At 39.7% G+C, this 17,453-nt stretch overlaps 1 protein-coding gene across 20 annotated transcripts in view; it reads left to right on the forward strand.

Annotated features, from left to right (window-relative positions):
- Positions 1-507: 507 nt before the first annotated feature.
- CCDC7 (coiled-coil domain containing 7) overlaps positions 508-17,453 on the forward strand; it is a 122,458-nt gene continuing 105,512 nt past the window's right edge. For 16 of the 20 annotated variants that reach the window (XR_011976717.1, XR_011976713.1, XR_011976714.1 and 13 more), the window contains exons 1-4: positions 508-1,390; positions 4,246-4,311; positions 8,039-8,367; positions 8,916-9,011. Coding sequence is in view for 13 of the 20 variants with exons in the window: in XM_072651943.1 (XP_072508044.1) it covers positions 8,092-8,367; positions 8,916-9,011 (372 nt within the window). In the remaining 7 variants the exon portion in view is untranslated. Of the gene's footprint in view, positions 1,391-1,745; positions 1,901-4,245; positions 4,312-8,038; positions 8,368-8,915; positions 9,012-17,453 lie in introns of all 20 variants that reach the window. The other 4 variants (XM_072651944.1, XM_072651945.1, XM_072651953.1 and 1 more) reach the window with 4 other exon arrangements.

Raw genomic sequence — 17,453 nt, forward strand, 5'->3', positions numbered from 1 at the left:
CAGGAGTCAGGAAAACTCTTGCTTAAGTCTGGCCTCAGACACATTAGCTGGACAAGTCACTTAACTCTATCTGCCTCAGTTTCCTCATCTGTAAAACGAGCTGGAGAATGGCAAAACTACTCCAGTATCTCTGCCAAGAAAAACCTCTCAAATGGGATCACAGATTGTCAAGTGCGACTGAAAAATCACTGGAAAAACAATAGCTAGTCTTTGATACTTTAAGGTTTGCAGAGCACTTTACAAATACATTGTTTCATCTCCACAACTTTCTTGTAAGGTAAGTGCTACTGTAACCAGGTTCGATGGGTTGTGGCGAGGATCAAATGAGGTAACCTGTGCAAACGGATTCGCACACCTGCAAGGGCTGTTGTAAAGTCTAGAGGTGAGGATGATGAGGATGATGATGACGACGCAGACTGCGCTCCCTGTGACCCCACGTGGGGTTTTCTTGGCAAAGGTACAGGCGCGGTCTGCCGGCCTCCGTTTCTTTGGGCAGATGGGGATCAGTCAATGAAAGGCAGAGATGGGGGCCGGGATGCGGAACGGCCGCAGGCAGGGGGCAGGACCGCCGGGGTGGAGCCGTGGGGGGGGGCCGTAGTGCGGACTAACCGCTGGACCAAGAACCTTTATAGTCTGGTGAAGCCTTCCGACCCCTTCTCAGCATAAAATACACAGGATTACAAGGGAAACGAAATGTGCTGAAATAAGCTGTTACAAGGGTTTAGAAATAAAAAGGTCCAGGGCCTCTGGGTTTAGAGTCTGCAGGTTTCTCAGGGTAGGGGGGGGTAGGGGGGGGTAGGGGGGGGGGGCGGGGAAAGGGCGGTTTCCGCCCAGTCATTTCCCGTTCTCCTCTAGGGGGCGTTCCAGCGGCGGAGACCTTCCTCCTCTTTGAGTCCCAGCCCACCCTCGTCATTTCTGTCATGATTTGCAGGCGTGGGTCCCAACGGAGTCGGCTAAGCTGGCTCCAACCGCCCGAAGGCCGAGGGGGCTCAGAATTGCTCCACCGCCCTCAAACGACGGAAAGGACGGGCAGTACAAGTGGCGTCCGGGCAGCGAGGCCCGAAGCGCGATCTGCACCTGCGCGCGGCGCCAGGCTCTGGCCGTGAGCCCCGCCCTTCCCGCTCAGCGCCCTAGACGGTGGCACGCATGCGCGCGGGGCCGCTGTTGGCCTGACCGCCAGAGCCCTCGCCTGCGCAGATGACAGCTAAACGCCGGGCCAGGGCGGGGGCGTGGAGGGCTGCGGGAGCCTGCCTTTCGGCGGGCTAGATATGCCCGGAAATCCCCAACACCCTCAGAAGAGCATCGCCCCCTGAAATCCGGCCTCTCCCACCGCCTTAACCCCTAGACTCCCTGCTGTCACTGTCACTTGGGCTCGAACAACCTCGAACAGGTAGAAACCTGGAGGTGCCGGTGCGGGGGGAGGTGTCTCCGCCCGGCCCACAGGGTGAGCGCCGGCTTAACGGCCCCGGGGTGACCGTTGCTCCGCCCCTCCCCCTCCTCCTTCTCCGCCTCCTCCTCCACCCCTTCTCCTTTACCCCAACCCCGCCCAGGCCTGGATAACAGCCCCGGGGCGACCGATGCCCCGCCCTTCTCCCTCCTCCCCCAGCTTGCCTCCCTATCCCCTCCTTTTTTTGATCTCTTTCTCCCTCCTCACTCTCTCGTCCTTTTTCTCTCTGTTCCCTTTCCCACTTTTCCTTTCACCTCTCCCTTCGTCTTTCACCCACCCTTATCCTTTCTCCTTCTAGCTTTTCTCTCCTTCCTTTTTTTGGTACCCAACCAGGGAAACTACTCTCTGCCTCTGCCTCCCAAAGTGGAGCTAATAGGATAGAATATTCTGCTTCCCCCTGAATTGGAAAAGAAGACCGTGAACTTCCACGCTGAGCATCCCCATGCCACTCAGGTTAGGGTTGGGACAAGAGGATTAAAGCTGGTCCTTTCCCCATTTCCTTCCCTCTCAGATACATACTCATAGTCCTTGGTGATTTCAAACCCTCCCTCTCACCGCATATTAGCTAGGTGATGATGAACAACTCAGTGCCCTTGAGAACTCTCATGACTATTATGATAATAGCATTTATATTGTAACTGAATTACGTTATGTTACCTCAGCTTGAAGAATCAGGGAACTCTCCCACCAAGAGAAGACAATCAACATCGCTCAAGCTGTTAACAGTCACATCATCCTTTCCTTTGGTATCGTTGTAGAGTGGTTAGACGCCACCAGGAAGGGTTTCTTGAGTTCAGAAAAACAAACCAGTTCACTTGGGACCAGTCCTATAGACCTTTGGTCAGTTAGGGATTTGGGCCATTTCTAATCTCATCTTTGTAAATACTCAACTCATATTCTCATGTGGTATTTTTTCCTTCCAGGGAAGTAGGTAGCAACCCATCCATTCCTGACCATTTCAAATATTCTAAACATATATATCCAGACTTCACAATTCTTTAGGTCTGGGCCACTAAAGCACTTCACAGACCACTGTGAAACGGTTGTGTTCAAGAGGGCCTATTCCTATTCATTTGGAATGCATATTTGGCTGTCTTTCCTAGTCCTATGTCAGTCAATTTCCTGATACCCCTTTTGGCTCCCTTGGTTATAAAAGATATTTTTCCTTAATTAGAGGAAGGGTTCTGGTGCTAGCTTATTTATCAGGAGGCTAGCCTGCAAGGCAAAAGTAGTCTGTACCAATCAGTCATCCTAATCTCAGGCAATTCTACTTAGGGAATATCAGATCATATATTACAGTAACCTCTTAACCAACCATATCTGTCATTTTCCATTTTTGACACTCCTCAGTGTTATACTTGTACCCCCAGTATATTGTTTCATCATGAGGCTACACAGATCTCAGTTCATGTCAAAAATGGTCTGTCAGGTTCTCCACTTGGTACCCTATAGAGTTTTTATACAAATGTTTGAAATTTCCTGTACCATTTTAGCTTCATGACATGTGCTGGTAAAATAATGACAAATCTGTAGACACACTGTGGTAAGTCTAATTCTTTGCCATTACTGGCTCTTGGGGAAGCCCTGGAATTCTTAATTTATTCTTATGATCCCATCACATTCTTTGTAAATACTCAAATGGATTCTGTAATTTTGCTGTGTATTCCTTCAGTCCATGTCTTTTCATCCTCTTCTGCTTTTGTCCGTGATGGCCCATTATTTCACCATAGGGAGTTAATCCAAATTACTTATGGCCTTACTTGTTTTCCCTTGATATTTTGAGGGTACTACTGGAGCATGCAGGTTGTTCATTCATTGGCTTTATTTTGCTTTTGCCAAATGACTAGCCCATCTATTTTACTCGTACGTTTCTTTGATGATATCCTTTATATTACATCTGTTTTGTAAGACTTTATTTATAACATGTTGCAGAATTTAATAAGATAAAGAATGACTTCTTATTGACAAAGGAGTCATTCTTGAATCAGGTGTTTGTATACAGTAAGATTTTAATATACTTATATATGTACATGTCTCCATAGTTAGACTATAAGCTCCTTTGGGGCAGGGACTATTTAATTTTTGTCTTTGTATCACCAGCACTTAGCACAGTCCTTGTTACACACTAGATGCTTAAAAATGATTGTGGTATCATTGAATGCCAACCCACTGAATGAGTCATTGACTTCCCCTAGAAGATGAAATAGATTCCAATCCAATTAGAATCATATAATACCCAATTTCCATTTCATCACGATCTGTCAAATACTTATTTGGCTATATCATAGCTATGTTCTCATGAGTGAAACTAAGAATGCAAACTATAGAAATAGTTTATAAAATCATGATGATCCTCACTAAACATTCATCTTACCCAGAAGAAGAACCCAGGCTTCCCTTGATCTTTCACATCCGCTGAATTCTTTACACAAACATGTCTTGACTTACAGATTTGCCAGCTATATGCAGTTTTCCATTGCAGCTAATTCAGGAGCTGTCTTATAATCACCTTATTCAAATTGATCAAATGTCCTTGGCCAAATGTCTTCGTTTTTTTTGCCATCAAAAATAGCATATTCATTTTGGGAGTAAATTTCCCAGTCTGCCACCTTCTTTTTTGGTTCATCTGACTGATAGGTCTGTGCAGTGATTTAGCCTTCTAAAAGAAGGGTAACTTGGCATAAGATTTAAGGGAGTCTGTGAACTTGTATGGCAAAAAAGAAATACGTATTATTTCAGTACAGTTGGCTTCCTTTGTAATCATATGTATTTTATTTTATTCATTTAAACACATTCAGAGAAGGGGTCAGCAGACTTCAGGACCTGACGGACGGCAGAACCTGTTGGTCCACTAGGCAAAAAAGGTTAGGCTCTTCATATTTACCAACAAATACTGATAAGTGTGAATTTAAATATTTTGCTTTTTTGTCTCTAGGACTGACTGGTTTTCAAAAATTTTTTTGAAGTGCGTATCTTTGTGAATTTTTCAAAGTCAGTGTTTTGCACATCTCCATCTCTTCAAACAACATACTGTTTTGCTAGATTCTCATCCTCGCTTTGTGACTTAAGCTTAATTTTTTAAATAGTTGTTGCAGTTTCTTTAGTAGTTTCTGATGTTACTTGAAAAGTTTTCTATAATTCTGATTTATGCCCCTTAGCAGATTATAACTTTATTTTTTCTTGCAACTTGCAAGATTCTGATCTTGTTTTTGTGGAGTTTGACTATAATACATTCGAGAGAGTTGAGTTGTAAGGTTTTCCTTATAAGGTTCCTGTGGATTCTTTATGTATATTATCACTTGTTTTTGATAATTCTGTAAAGTTTTTTTAAAAATGATTTCTTAAAATGTAAGTGCTCAGACATTTTTCTTTTTTTAAATTTCTGGGATTCTAGCAGTCATTAGATTGCTGGATCTTGTTTCTTCCGCCAGAACCATTATTTTTACTTTCATGTTTTCTAATTCAGTATTTGAACTATTTTCTGTTTTCCCTATTTTTTCTGTGTTGTCAACAATTTTCATTTCTGCTGTAGTGAGCCTGTTTGTTGCTTCTACATGTCTCTTCAAATTTTCTATTATTCTTTAGATTGATCATTATTTTTGTAATCTCCTAATAATTTTTACCATATTTTAATTCTAGCTCCATTTTTTCCCATGATTTTTTAAGTTCATTATTGCTTGAATTCTTTTGTTGTTTATCCATTTGAAGATTTTTTTGGGGGGATGCCTTATATTACTTATTTTCTTCTTGTGTTGCATCTTGTACTTTACTTGCTTTGTAGGATTTTATTGTTATATTAACACTTTATCACTTTGCACATGGTTTGGATAAGAGTTTATTTTATATGTATTTTAAGTTTTTTTTAATCTTTGTATTTATGGGTATATTGAAAAGGTAGAAGTATAATCTAGTTGAAAAGAGGTGAATTCAGTATCGAAAACTGTTTTGTGCCAACAGTTCAATGCTGTTTCTTAAACTGAATTAGTCTACATTGGTTTAACCTTTTGAGTTGTTTCCCTCACACTGACTCAGAGCACCTTGTAGTGGCCCCAAAATGTATTGATGGCATAGATAAATTCACATAAAATTAAATGAATTTATTTTACTGGGCAATTTTTGTCTAGGGTCATTTCATACTTCCTGAAATTTCACTTTCTACATTGTTTAGGGGTGGGGAACCTGCGACCTCAAGACCACATGTGGCCCTTTAGGTCTTCGAGTGCAGCCTTTTGATTGGTCCAAATATCACAGAACAAATCCCCTTAACAAAAGGATTTGTTCTGTAAAAGTTGGACTCATTCAAAAGGTCACACCCAAGGATCTAGAAGGCCACATGTGGCCTTCAAGATTGCAACTTCCCCACCCCTGGTTTAGAATATATCACCTACTCAGTGACACTTTCTTGGTCATTAATATGACTTTTGTATTTATTCTTTTTCCTTCAGTATACCCCATATCCTCCCTTCTAATTACTTTCTCCAGTAAATAACCTATTTCTAATTAATTTGAAATGTTTTCTGGTATGTTTTACACTGTGTGGCCAAAAGAAGCATCTCTGAGCCTCAGTTTCCTTATCTGTAATAAGGAGATCATGGTGCTTCTACTCCCTCATGGGATTATTTTGAGAAAAGCACAGTGAAAATCAGAAAGTATTCATTCAGTGCATGTGTTCTTAACCTTTTTTTTGTGACATGGGCCCCTTTGGCAGTATGAAGAGGTCTATGGACTCCTCAGAAAAAAATATTTTTTTTCATGACTAAATTAAAATACATAAGGTTATGAAGGAGGGTTGAGTCTTAAATCTTTCCCTGTGCAATTGCTGTGGATTATTTCTGTTTGTGTGTGTATAACACTTACATTGAAAGATAACAAAATATTTTTTTAAAAAAAGTTCAGAATTGCCCAATTAAGAACCCTAATTTAATGTAAATATTTTGGGAGTCATTGTAATATCATAAACACAGCAGGTGAAGGAACTAGAGGTTTTTAGCCTGGAGAAAAGAAGACTCAGTCTTTTATTATCTGCAGGCTTCTGGTATAGGTGAAGGATTTGATGAGTTCTTAGCTGCACAGGGAAGAACCAAGAGCGCTAAGTAGGTGTTTCAGAGAGGCAGATTTTGACTCAAACTTCCTATCAAAGAGAGCTCTTCAAAAGTGGGAGGGGAATACCTTGGGAGGAACTTGAGAGGACTTTTGGCAAAGGCTGACTGACTATTTATTGGTAATGTTGCAAAAGAAAGTCTTAGTAATTTGGATTAAATGGCTTGTCCAGGGGTATGCTGGACCCAGTGCCTATCAGACAATTGAAAGCTACAAATCAGGGCTTTAGTTTCTTAGGGTTATTATTATTATTATTATTTGGATTATCTAGACTCAAGATGGAAAAAATGTCATTAATGCTGATTAAATTTAAATGTGTCATGAATACTTTTTTTCGGAGAGTCATTTGTTAAATATTTACCAGCACATCCTTGCTGATGATATGCCTTCCAACTCTGAGATTCTTTGAGATATGTCTTGTTTGGTTGTAGCTTTTTGACATGAACAGGGGAAAACATATGCATGTCATATCTGTGTTATGGTATATTATACTGGCATATTGCCGCATTATTTATTATGTGATTATGATTTATGTTCCAGATTTTTTAAGTCTCTTTTATCTTCTTTTGAAGACCTTTTAAAAATTACATTCTTCATTTTCTTTCTAGTATATGAGATTAGTTAGTGTAGTAATCAGCTACTTTAACTCTAGCATTTATGTGAGAAAGGACACTCTTTATCTTCTTATTAATCGATACAGGTTCATGCTCCTATGGTAGGGAGATAAGGAATGCTGAGAAGTACAGCATTTAAAATGGTTAAATTGGCAAGCTTTGACCTTGCATTGTGCTATATATATATGCATATACACACATATACATACTCATTCATGTATATGTATATGATGCAGTGGATACAGTACCAGGTCTGGAGTTAGGAGAACCTGAGTTCAAATTTGCCTTAGACACTTACTAGCTCTTTGACTCTTAAGAAAATCACTCAACCTCTCTTTGCCTCAGTTTCCTAATCTGTAAAATGAGGATAATAATAGCACCTATTTCCCAGGATTGTTATGAGGATCAAATGAGATAATATTTGTAAAGCACTTGGCACAGTGTCTGGCACATAGTAGGTATTATGTAAATATTAGCTATTAATTGTGCAAAATTCATACAGGTGTGTGGTATGCTTTAGGTGGTCATTAATCTCTTCTCCCCAACTATAGAGGGTGTCCTCAACTTCAAATCATACACACACACAAAATTAAAGACTTCTAAATATTCATTAAACCAGATTCTACTGATCCTTAATACAGTTTCGTAAGGTAGATTAGGCACTTGTGCTGGGTATATTATGATTCTTTACTTATGTGTGTCCTACTGCTCTGAGTTAATTAAGGGTTTCTTGTTTACACCTAGGTTAAATAACTGAGACATTGGAATAATCTGAGTCATTGCATTAAGAATATATAGTAGAGTACGTTAAGGAGAGGATATCTTTTAGTAATCAAGTGTAGTAGTTTTTCTGATGATTTTAATCTTCTTTTCATAGGAAGAATAAGAATCTACCATTCTAACCTTTGGAAGATACATAAAAAAAACAAAATGAAGTCATCAAAAGCCAAAATTGCAACTTTTTCTCTAGGTGTGGAAAATTCAGAATTAGCTTCTAAAAAAGTTTCAACTACTTCAGCAGGATTATATAAAGCAAGGAAAAAAAGTAGCACAAAATTTGTTAATGAAAATGAATTAATGTCCCTGGCTCCTCCACCTGTAGGAGAATCAATGCTAAAGCATGCCATTGCTATTCCATCTGAAAATCCAGAGAACGTTCTAGATGATGAACAAATTGTTAGGCAAGTTACTAAACATCTTAAGGAGGTAAGAAACTCTTTAAAACAATTACAATTCTACACTTTTGCTTTCTGAATGCCTTACTAACTCTTGCGTTTCAGGGAGCCTGTCCTATTTTCCATGAATAAAGAAAGCCTTATTCATTTGACCACTTCCTTTGGAGTTGTAGGTAGAATACAGATATATTTTATCTGGGGAGATAATTCTGAAACTGCTTCAGGCAGGAGCTGTTTCCTTTTTGTTTTTATATCTTCATTGCCTAGCATAGTGCCTTGCATACAATAGGAACTTCATAAATGCTTTCTTGCTTGATAAGTACAAAATCTGAAAGTGAGGATCAGTGGTTTGGAGGTAATAAAATAGACTAAGCTGAAATGAATATCTTTTAGTAACTCAGATGATTCCATTAAATGTGGAGTGTATCACTGGATAGAATTAACTATGTGACACTGGAATAGATTATTGCCTATGCAAAAGAGCCCCCATCTTGGTTAGTTACATGTTTGTATTAGGCATATTTTAATTGATATTAAATTGTGTAATTATGTTATCATTTTGTTGTTTTTGTTCGGCAGATTTCTTCTTCTTTAGAAAAAGTTTATGGATTTGACTTTGAAAGAGAGCGTTTAGCAGAGAGAGTACCAAAGCCAGAAGGAGAAGAAAGTACACCTGTATGTATATGTAACCTTTATTGCCAGGACATTAACAGTAATAATGGCTCATGTTTTCTTTTGGAGTCCACATTTATAAACCAAATGAGCATGCTAGAAAACTTGGTAGCACTAACTCTGGCAAAGAGATGTCCTGGTGAAACTATCCTTTTCCACATACAGAATTCAATAATCTTTGTCTCTAAAGTTACTCAGGTCTAAAGGGATGAACTGATTTATCCAGGATCCACTGGCTGCCCAGGCAATCCTTCAGGGATATTATCCACCAGGATCTTCTGTGCTGCCCTGTGACAAGATTTTCTGGTTGACTAGATGATTACATCTTTCAGTGTCTTCTTTATACCTACCAGCTGCCTTTTGGAGACTGCCCCCCTGGGTCCATCATTTGACTTCCCTCTCCACTGGTTGCTTATCTGTACTTTGCCCAGCAGTATGGTGACAGTAGACCCCTTCCAGGATTTTCACCAACAGTCTTCTGAAATGAAAGATAATTTCCTTTGGCGTTGAAGTTCTTAGTTAGGTCAGTGGTTCCTAATGGGCTGATCATAATCTACCAGCTGATCTTGAAATTTGCCTTGCATGGTTTGCTTCCCTTTCTCACTGCTTGCAAAAATTCCCCATGAGGAGAGGAGCATAGACCATGGCTACTGTCACAGAACTTTGTCTGTAAGAGTTCACAGCTAAAAGCTATGCTTCAGTTCCAGTACTGTCATCTATTTGTTACATCATATACCCTCCTCTATCCAAAATTAATCATAAGTCTTAACTGAATTAAAAAATGTCCTTATCTGGAAAAAGATTAAGATTTCCTTAGCTAGAAAATTTACAACTTTCTTGCCAGTGATTCTGTAAGAAAAGGCTTTTTGTACTACACAAAATAGTATACTCCTTACTGCCTTTAGACAAGTCTTCAGGATTTTAAAACAATGACAAAATTAGTTAAACAGTGCTTCCCAGTTTAAAGAGAACTTTTATGTTTACTACCTGACTTGATTTCAATAAACCTGTGACACAGACAAGACAACAGATGATATTCAGACTCAGAGACTTTGTATAAATTGCCGAAGGTCACATCACTAATACACGGCAGAACCAGAATTTAAACCTTGATCTTCCAACACTAAATTCAGTGCTCTTTTTATTTTACCACGCTGTTTCTAATGTTAGGACGGCCAATAATCACGTAGCCCTGGTGTGCTCACTTGGTTTCTATAATCTAGCTGTTTATCTTTCCTAAGAATTAAAATTCCATTTGTGCAGGGATGTGGGAGCATCTTAGTTCATGTCCCATGGTGCCCCAAGGTATGGACAAGCATGTCCTACTCAGTGTCATTAATTGGTTCCACTGAAAATTGACTTTAAGATAAATAGTATTTTAAGGAATAACTAGTTCCATGGGAACAATGTTATACATAGGAAATATTCTTGGATGGCCAAAATTTCTTCTATTAAATCTTAAAATAGGAGAGAAAAGTGGAGGAGCTTAGAGACTACATGATGAAAAAGAGGTAATTCTGCTGGTTTAGAGCTGCAGGTTTTTGTGTACGTGGTGCAGGGTTGAGTCAGGATGACACTTGGTGGAGCCCACCTTAAGACTATACTGGCAAGTGCTGTCTGGAAGTGGGCAACACAAATAGCCACAATAAAATCAGATGAGGAATCAAAATGGGGAATCAGATTGAGTCAGGTGACTCCCTGGCATTCCTTGATTTTTTCGCTTCCTGTATTTTTTGCTTCCTTATGCAGACAATGACCCAGAATCTTTGCATGGTTATCAGTATTTCCATTTTTCTCAGCTCTTGAATCCTGGAAATCTGCAGATGCTCTGGTATCACACTGGCATGACTTTTTCAGCTTATGCTTGCTCTTAATCGAACCTCTTCTACATAGCTTCCTTAAAACTAGGCAGGGATTATTCTTACCCTGACTGGGGCTTTGCCTAAACACTGGCCCCTTTAAGCTCTGGAGCAGATATTGTGTGGCTTTACAAATGGATGACTTGTAGTTGTAATGGCAGAGATGCTTGCAATACTTCAAGCTTTCTGACAGTTAGGGTCCAGAGACTATGAAACTATGATGGAAGCTGTCTCAAGTCTCTGAAGAATGAACAATGTTGAACTCCTTTAGATAACAGTTGAAAGCAATGATACTGTCCTCAGAAAATATTTGGAATCTCTCAGATTTTCATGACAGGTAGGTGAGAACCTCTTAGGGTTACTGTCCCAGTGCAAGTTGTTTCTAGACCTCCACTCTCTACAGATCAGGCCAAGGTGGTGTCTTGTGTAATGGAGCAAGCTGCTCATCCACTGTTCTTTTACAAATAACAAGTCATTTTTAGATAATATGGTGGGGTATCTCCAGATTTTTGTAACCTTATTTAGAAGTGAGATGCTTAACAAGGAACCTTGATAAAATATGCCAGTTCCTTATGGACACTGAAGAAAGATTTGGCATGAACTTAACTTTGCTCTAGTGGATCAAATTTTAGAGGGCTTTGATACACCTTTGTAAGAAGGAATTCACTTAAGTGCATGTAGCTTTCAATTTGTCTGCATTTTTTAAACAATGTTTCTGAGACCTGACTGGTCATGGCCAAATTGGTAGTGGATCATCCATACTTTTCCAGCCCATCTGATAAAAAGTAGACATACAATGGCAACAACAAGTCAGTATAGTTCAGGCAGTACTTTATCTACCATTATACCATTGTTCATTCCCGGGGGTCCACCCAAGAAGATTAATCACACACAGGCAGCCTTGCCTGAAGGGAGGGTTAGACTTTTCCCCTGCTTCCATTTTCTAGACTGACCTTAGTTTTTGCCCCATGATCCATTTGGTTTTGATCCTTAACATGAAAATTCCAGGTTCCCAAGTATTTTGGATGCAAGCTATAGTGGACTCTGGGGTGCCTTTGGGTATTACAGGCTTGCTATTGCCTTGAAAAGTGTGACTACCCAAGACATCTTGTGCCACCCTAGTAGCAGTTAAAACAACTGAAGGGCACTCACATCATTCTAAACCAAAAGACCCATCCCCCACGGATTTGACAGAAGTATATTTTTTAACACGTAATATTTGAATATTGAACAATTTTGGAATTGTTCATACCAGTGAAACCACATGGGAAACAAATAGACAAGTAAACCATCAAAGTGAAGCCCATGCAAGGTAGCTGTCTTTGTTTCTTAAAAGTCTGCAAACTTGTGTGCCTGCTCAAAGATAATGAATCCTGTTAGTGACCAGGACACTTAACGCTATTTTAACTTCATGGACTGTTAATTCTAAAAATTCACTTGGGAAAGACAGGCTTCTACATTGAATGTAGAAAAAACACCTAAATTTTCATCTACTGCTTGCTAGGATCATGGAATTTTCAGATGAACGTTGTCTTTACAATGAATCTTGCAGCTGACCCTAGCGTTTTAGGCTTCCAGGGTTGAATCCTTGCCCAGAGCTGTGGAGCACCCATCCCTGGTACTCTCCTTCAATTGCACATACTTTAATCTCTAGGGGAGTACTGTTACAGCATAGACATTTGATAGAGGCAGCTGTGGGGATACAGAAAGGAACTTCTAGAGAATGGCCTGTTGGGTCCGAAGGAAGCCAGGCTCTGGAGTAGATGGAGTGTAACATTGTCAACTTAGCTCTGAAGGATCCTAGTGGTTCCTTGAGTTTTCTGTTGTGAAGAAGGTGTATACATTTGTTCCCATTCTTGGTTGAGAAAAAAAGGAAACACATGAAGTATTTCCTTAGAAATCCAGGCTGTCCATTTGAGTATGTATTCTTTAAAAGCTGTACTTAGTATGGTTTAATATTTTGACTTTATTTTTATCAGACACTAATTAGAAACAAAGTAGTAACTTCCTCTTTGATCATGAAGGCAGTAAATATTATGAAGACTTGGTTGCCTTTCATTCAAGGGCAGTGTGGTATTTATTGGGTTAAAGTATTGAACTTTAAGTCAGGAAGAACTAGATTTGAATCCTACCTCAGACTTTTAGTAGCTGAGTTACCCTTGGTAAGTCATTTGGCCTCTGAACTTCAATTTTCTCTTCTGCAAAATGGGGATAATAATAGCACCTACCTCACAGGGTTGTTGTGAGGGTCAAATTAGATAATGTATACCTTAAAAGTACTACATAAATGTAGACTTACTGTTAGTGTTCAAAGTGCCCTATAAATGTCAGCTAGATTATACAATAAATTATATGTTAGAATATGGTAAGCATTTGCTTGTCTTTGAATGCAATATGCATAGAAACTAGAAAAATTTAATTATGTGAACATAGTTAAAAACACTGTAAAACAAAGAAAACAAAATTGATTGTCTTTGTTAAACACATTGTGTAGGTATGAAGCAATCAGATGGTAAGGATCAAGGAGAGAGAAGCAAGGGAACAGGGTATTTAGGTGAGCTAGTCTTCCAGGGCCTCCTGGAACCTAGAAGAGCTTCTATTAGTTGCTGACAGTAAACATATGAATAAGTACTCAAGCCAGAAATTTATCATTAGTTTATTGCAAAACCTAGCTTGAAAGCAATTAATGTGGTAACAGATGGCCAGGTGTTTGGTGTAATTTGGGTGACATCTTAGATTGATAGTGATCTTTCCATCTGTTCTTCAGGGAAGCCAGGACTCTTGAGGCTGGGTCTCTTAATCTAGTCTCCTAGGCTATTTGGTGCATGACAAAGGTCTTCAAGAACATAAAAGCATTCACATTCTTTTTCAAACAGACTCTTTGTTTAGAGTCAAACTTAATATCAGTGGCTTAAGTATTGCCCTTACTGTTTTCAGTGATATTAGTGACAGGTTTTCTTTTCACAATCAAAGCCCTACTTTTGGGAGTTAAAAAATCTTGATTATTGGGCTTCTGGAGACTGGAGTGGTGAGTAAATGGATCAGGTCAGTTACCTTCCCTTGTATCTAGCATTCTTCCCCCGATCTCATTGAAGGCATTGCCATTCCTTTTTTCATAACTACAGAGGAAACTCCTTTGGGTTGATATCATCACTTCACTCATGTTACATGGAGCCCTATTACTTCTCAGTTGTAGTAACAATAAAAGTAGGGCAGCATGTAGTGTTCAGGCTCGGCATTCAGTACTGTAGGTTCATGCAATACTTATACTGGTCATCTGGGGAAAAGGTGCCACTGTCTTCTGAGCTGGATCCATTTGCAAAATCCCAGTCTGGTACTCTGTGCTCTTCCTGGACAGCAGATGCCCCAGAGGCATCTCGAGTTCTGTTGTGTATTCCTTAAACCTTGCTCCACAGTTCCAAAGCTCTTATAACTTTTTCCTTAAGTTCTGGTACTGTATCTCACACTAAAGCTTGGGATAGATCTTTTTCCTGGAGGCAGTTTCAGCAATGTCCAAGTCTTTAGGGAGCCAGTGGAACCATGGTTGCTATCTGTTTAACCAAGTGCTGGCCCTGTTAGTATCTGCATAAAGGTCATTGCCACCTTCTCTCTGAGAAGGCTTATCATGGTATGTGTGGTGCTGGGTATATTTTCTTTCTTTGTAGCTTAGGAAAGACGTAGGGGAAAATTTCTGACTTTCTTGAATGTGAGAATTTCATTTAGAATCTCCTAGGATTGCTTTAATTTTGGAGCTTGACCTCTTCTGATTTATCTTTGTGGAAATGTTAATAAAAAGTAGTTCCAGTTTGGGATACAGTATGAGAGTTTTCTCTCTTTTCCCACTTGTCTCCTTGTTCCTGTGTATGTAGGGTGAGCAAACAGACTTTTTGCGTTGGTTGTAGGATTAGCTGAACTATTTGTCCTCTAGCTTTCTGGGACTTGCTCTGGTGGAACCAAAATTTTGTCTCATCAGAGCAGACAAGGTCTGTCTCTTTTTGCCAGGGCCTTTATCACACCTAACTTCAACCTTCTTAGCAATGAAATAGGGTATCAGTTTTTATGTGGGGATTGCAATACTTTTTCTTGGCAGTAGACAGGATATAGAATTCTTCATAGGTGGCTATTCTCACCAAGTTGTTAGCCCCTGGTCTCCACTTCAGGGTTGTGACTGGATCTTGGAGCTACAGTTTTCTCATGCACTGCCCTCCCATTATTCTTTAGCTTTGACTTGGGATCTGGATTCAAGTTACCCTGTATTGGTTTATTTTGTCTTTACCCACTGTCAACTTCTCAGAACTAGCTGTTGTTAACAAATATAATATCTTATGAAAAATAGTCAGCACAACAATAATTTACTTAAAATAACAAGCACTATGATGTTAAGAACATATATTATCAAATATTTTTCAGTACCTATGGCCTCAAACAAATGACCTTGCTTCTTTCCAATAACCCAGAAACAAAATGTTATAGGTCCTGGTTATGAGTCTTTGTGACTTGGCCCCTAGGTTCCCAAGGTCAGTCTAGGGCAGCTGAAAATACCAGCCACTTGCCCTTGTATGGCACAGAAGGTATTGATCCTGCTTAATGTCTCAGTTGCTGATGTGGTTCACCTTGAAGTTCTCTGACAGATCAGGACTCGTGCTGGGTCACCTAACAGATTGTTGAGAGATCAGGAATCAGACAATGCTGCTTCTCCTGAGTATGTGTGGGGGATGCAAACTGTTCTTGGTGTTACCAAGTGAAGAAATTGAGACTGAAGCAGATTTGTTTTATTTATTGTCTTGTATGATATAGCCTAGCTGGGTGTTGGCATTTAGATGACTGCTATTCTGAACTATGATGAATGGTGGTGCATTAGTTCTCATTGGGAGGTAAGTCTTTTGCCTGGCCTTGTGGGTCGTTCTGATTGTGGATCCAACTTTTATTTCTTTTGGTTGTGATTCATATTGTAATTTACTTGAGGATATTTTTTTCCCTCTTCACCTGAGGGGAGCAACCTTCTCTTTGGTGGTGTTACCAAAGTGGGTCATGTTCATGGAGATGTTCTCACATTTTGGGTCTCACTGTCATCTAGAACATAAAGCTGATCTTCAGTTTGTGGTGTGATTCAGTCTGCAATCTGAAGACAGCAGAGGCTTTATAGATATATTGGAAGTGTCATTGAGTCCCCAGGAAGCTACTGTCTTTCTTCCTCTTGCAGACTGAACAGATCTGGGGTTGACTACCACAGATTAGGTGGAACAGTGTCCTGCCTTAGATAGTGTGACTTATAGGGCAGCTGTACCTATTTCTGATATGTTGGGACTGCATTACCCTATTGGAGAAATAATGCGAGGCATTGGACATAAATGAAACCTATGCTTCTTGTCTCCCTTTTCTCAATAGCACTGGGATTTGGTTGATTAGTGTAGCACAGCACAGCCATCATATGGGAATTTAGTAGAGTCATCTGCATTTACTATTTCTGAATGCATTACTTAGCCCCGCTTTATGCCAAATCCAGTTTATAGCCTAACCACATCCCACAATGGAACTCATTCTCTTACCAAATTGTTGAGATGTGTTCAACATAGTTGAGGTAGGGGAAGAAATTTTGTATGGCTCTCTACGTCCCTGATGGAACTTTGGTAATATCTGGGATCACTGTTCCCTACCTTTGATACTTGCGTTATATTCACCTCTGGAGTGAGTAAAACCCAATCAAGATATGAAGGGGTAAAGAATAAAAGATGACTGGATTTGGCTTGTGTGAATACTGAATGCCCTTTAGTTGTTTAGTTTAGTCCTACAGTTTTTTCTGAGGTCCATGAATTCAGTGTTTCAAGACCTTCTGGACCAGGAAATGATGGTTTATCTCAATAATGTCCTATTCTATGCCTGGAATCTTGTCCAACAGGCTGAATTGGTTCGAACTGAACCTTAGAACCTATTCTAGCATGAGCTATTTGCCTCATTAAAAAACAATTGACAAGACAGAAATGAAATTCTTGGAATTCTAAATAGGTTAGCAGGGATGTTTGTATGGATCCACAAGGTAATATCTGTATTGGTATGTGTGTGTGTGTGTGTGTGTGTGTGTGTGTGCGCGTGCATGTGTATGTGTGTGCATGTGTGTGTACATAGACCATAACCTCCATGCATTGATTTCTCAGCTCTGTGTGTTATGGTGTGCTTCATCCCTTGGTTCTTTGCCTTGACTTTGCCCTCACTGATTATTGAAGTCTAATCCAATGCTTTCTAATGAGCACCAGAGGCTGAGGGTTCCTTTTAAGAGCTGAATTCCTGGTTCATTTCTGCCTTTATCTTGATATATCTTAAACCACAGAAATGATTGTTTATGGAACCTGAAGCATTTTATATATGCACGCATCTTTCTCAGGTCACATTGCCCTTCATTATATCTTGACCTTGTGGATACTTCTACACATTAATAAGTGTTGAAAAGAGCAAAACTGTCTGAGAGAAGAAACTCTCAGTTAAAGCCTCATTTTTGACAGAGAAGCACCATGCCAGTGGGATGCAGTATCATCTTTTTACACATTGATTTCAAGAGCCTGTAGTTCCTTCAGATTGTCTGGGCACT

Source organism: Notamacropus eugenii, chromosome 3, assembly GCF_028372415.1.
Source record: "Notamacropus eugenii isolate mMacEug1 chromosome 3, mMacEug1.pri_v2, whole genome shotgun sequence".
Taxonomy (NCBI): Eukaryota; Metazoa; Chordata; class Mammalia; order Diprotodontia; family Macropodidae; genus Notamacropus; species Notamacropus eugenii.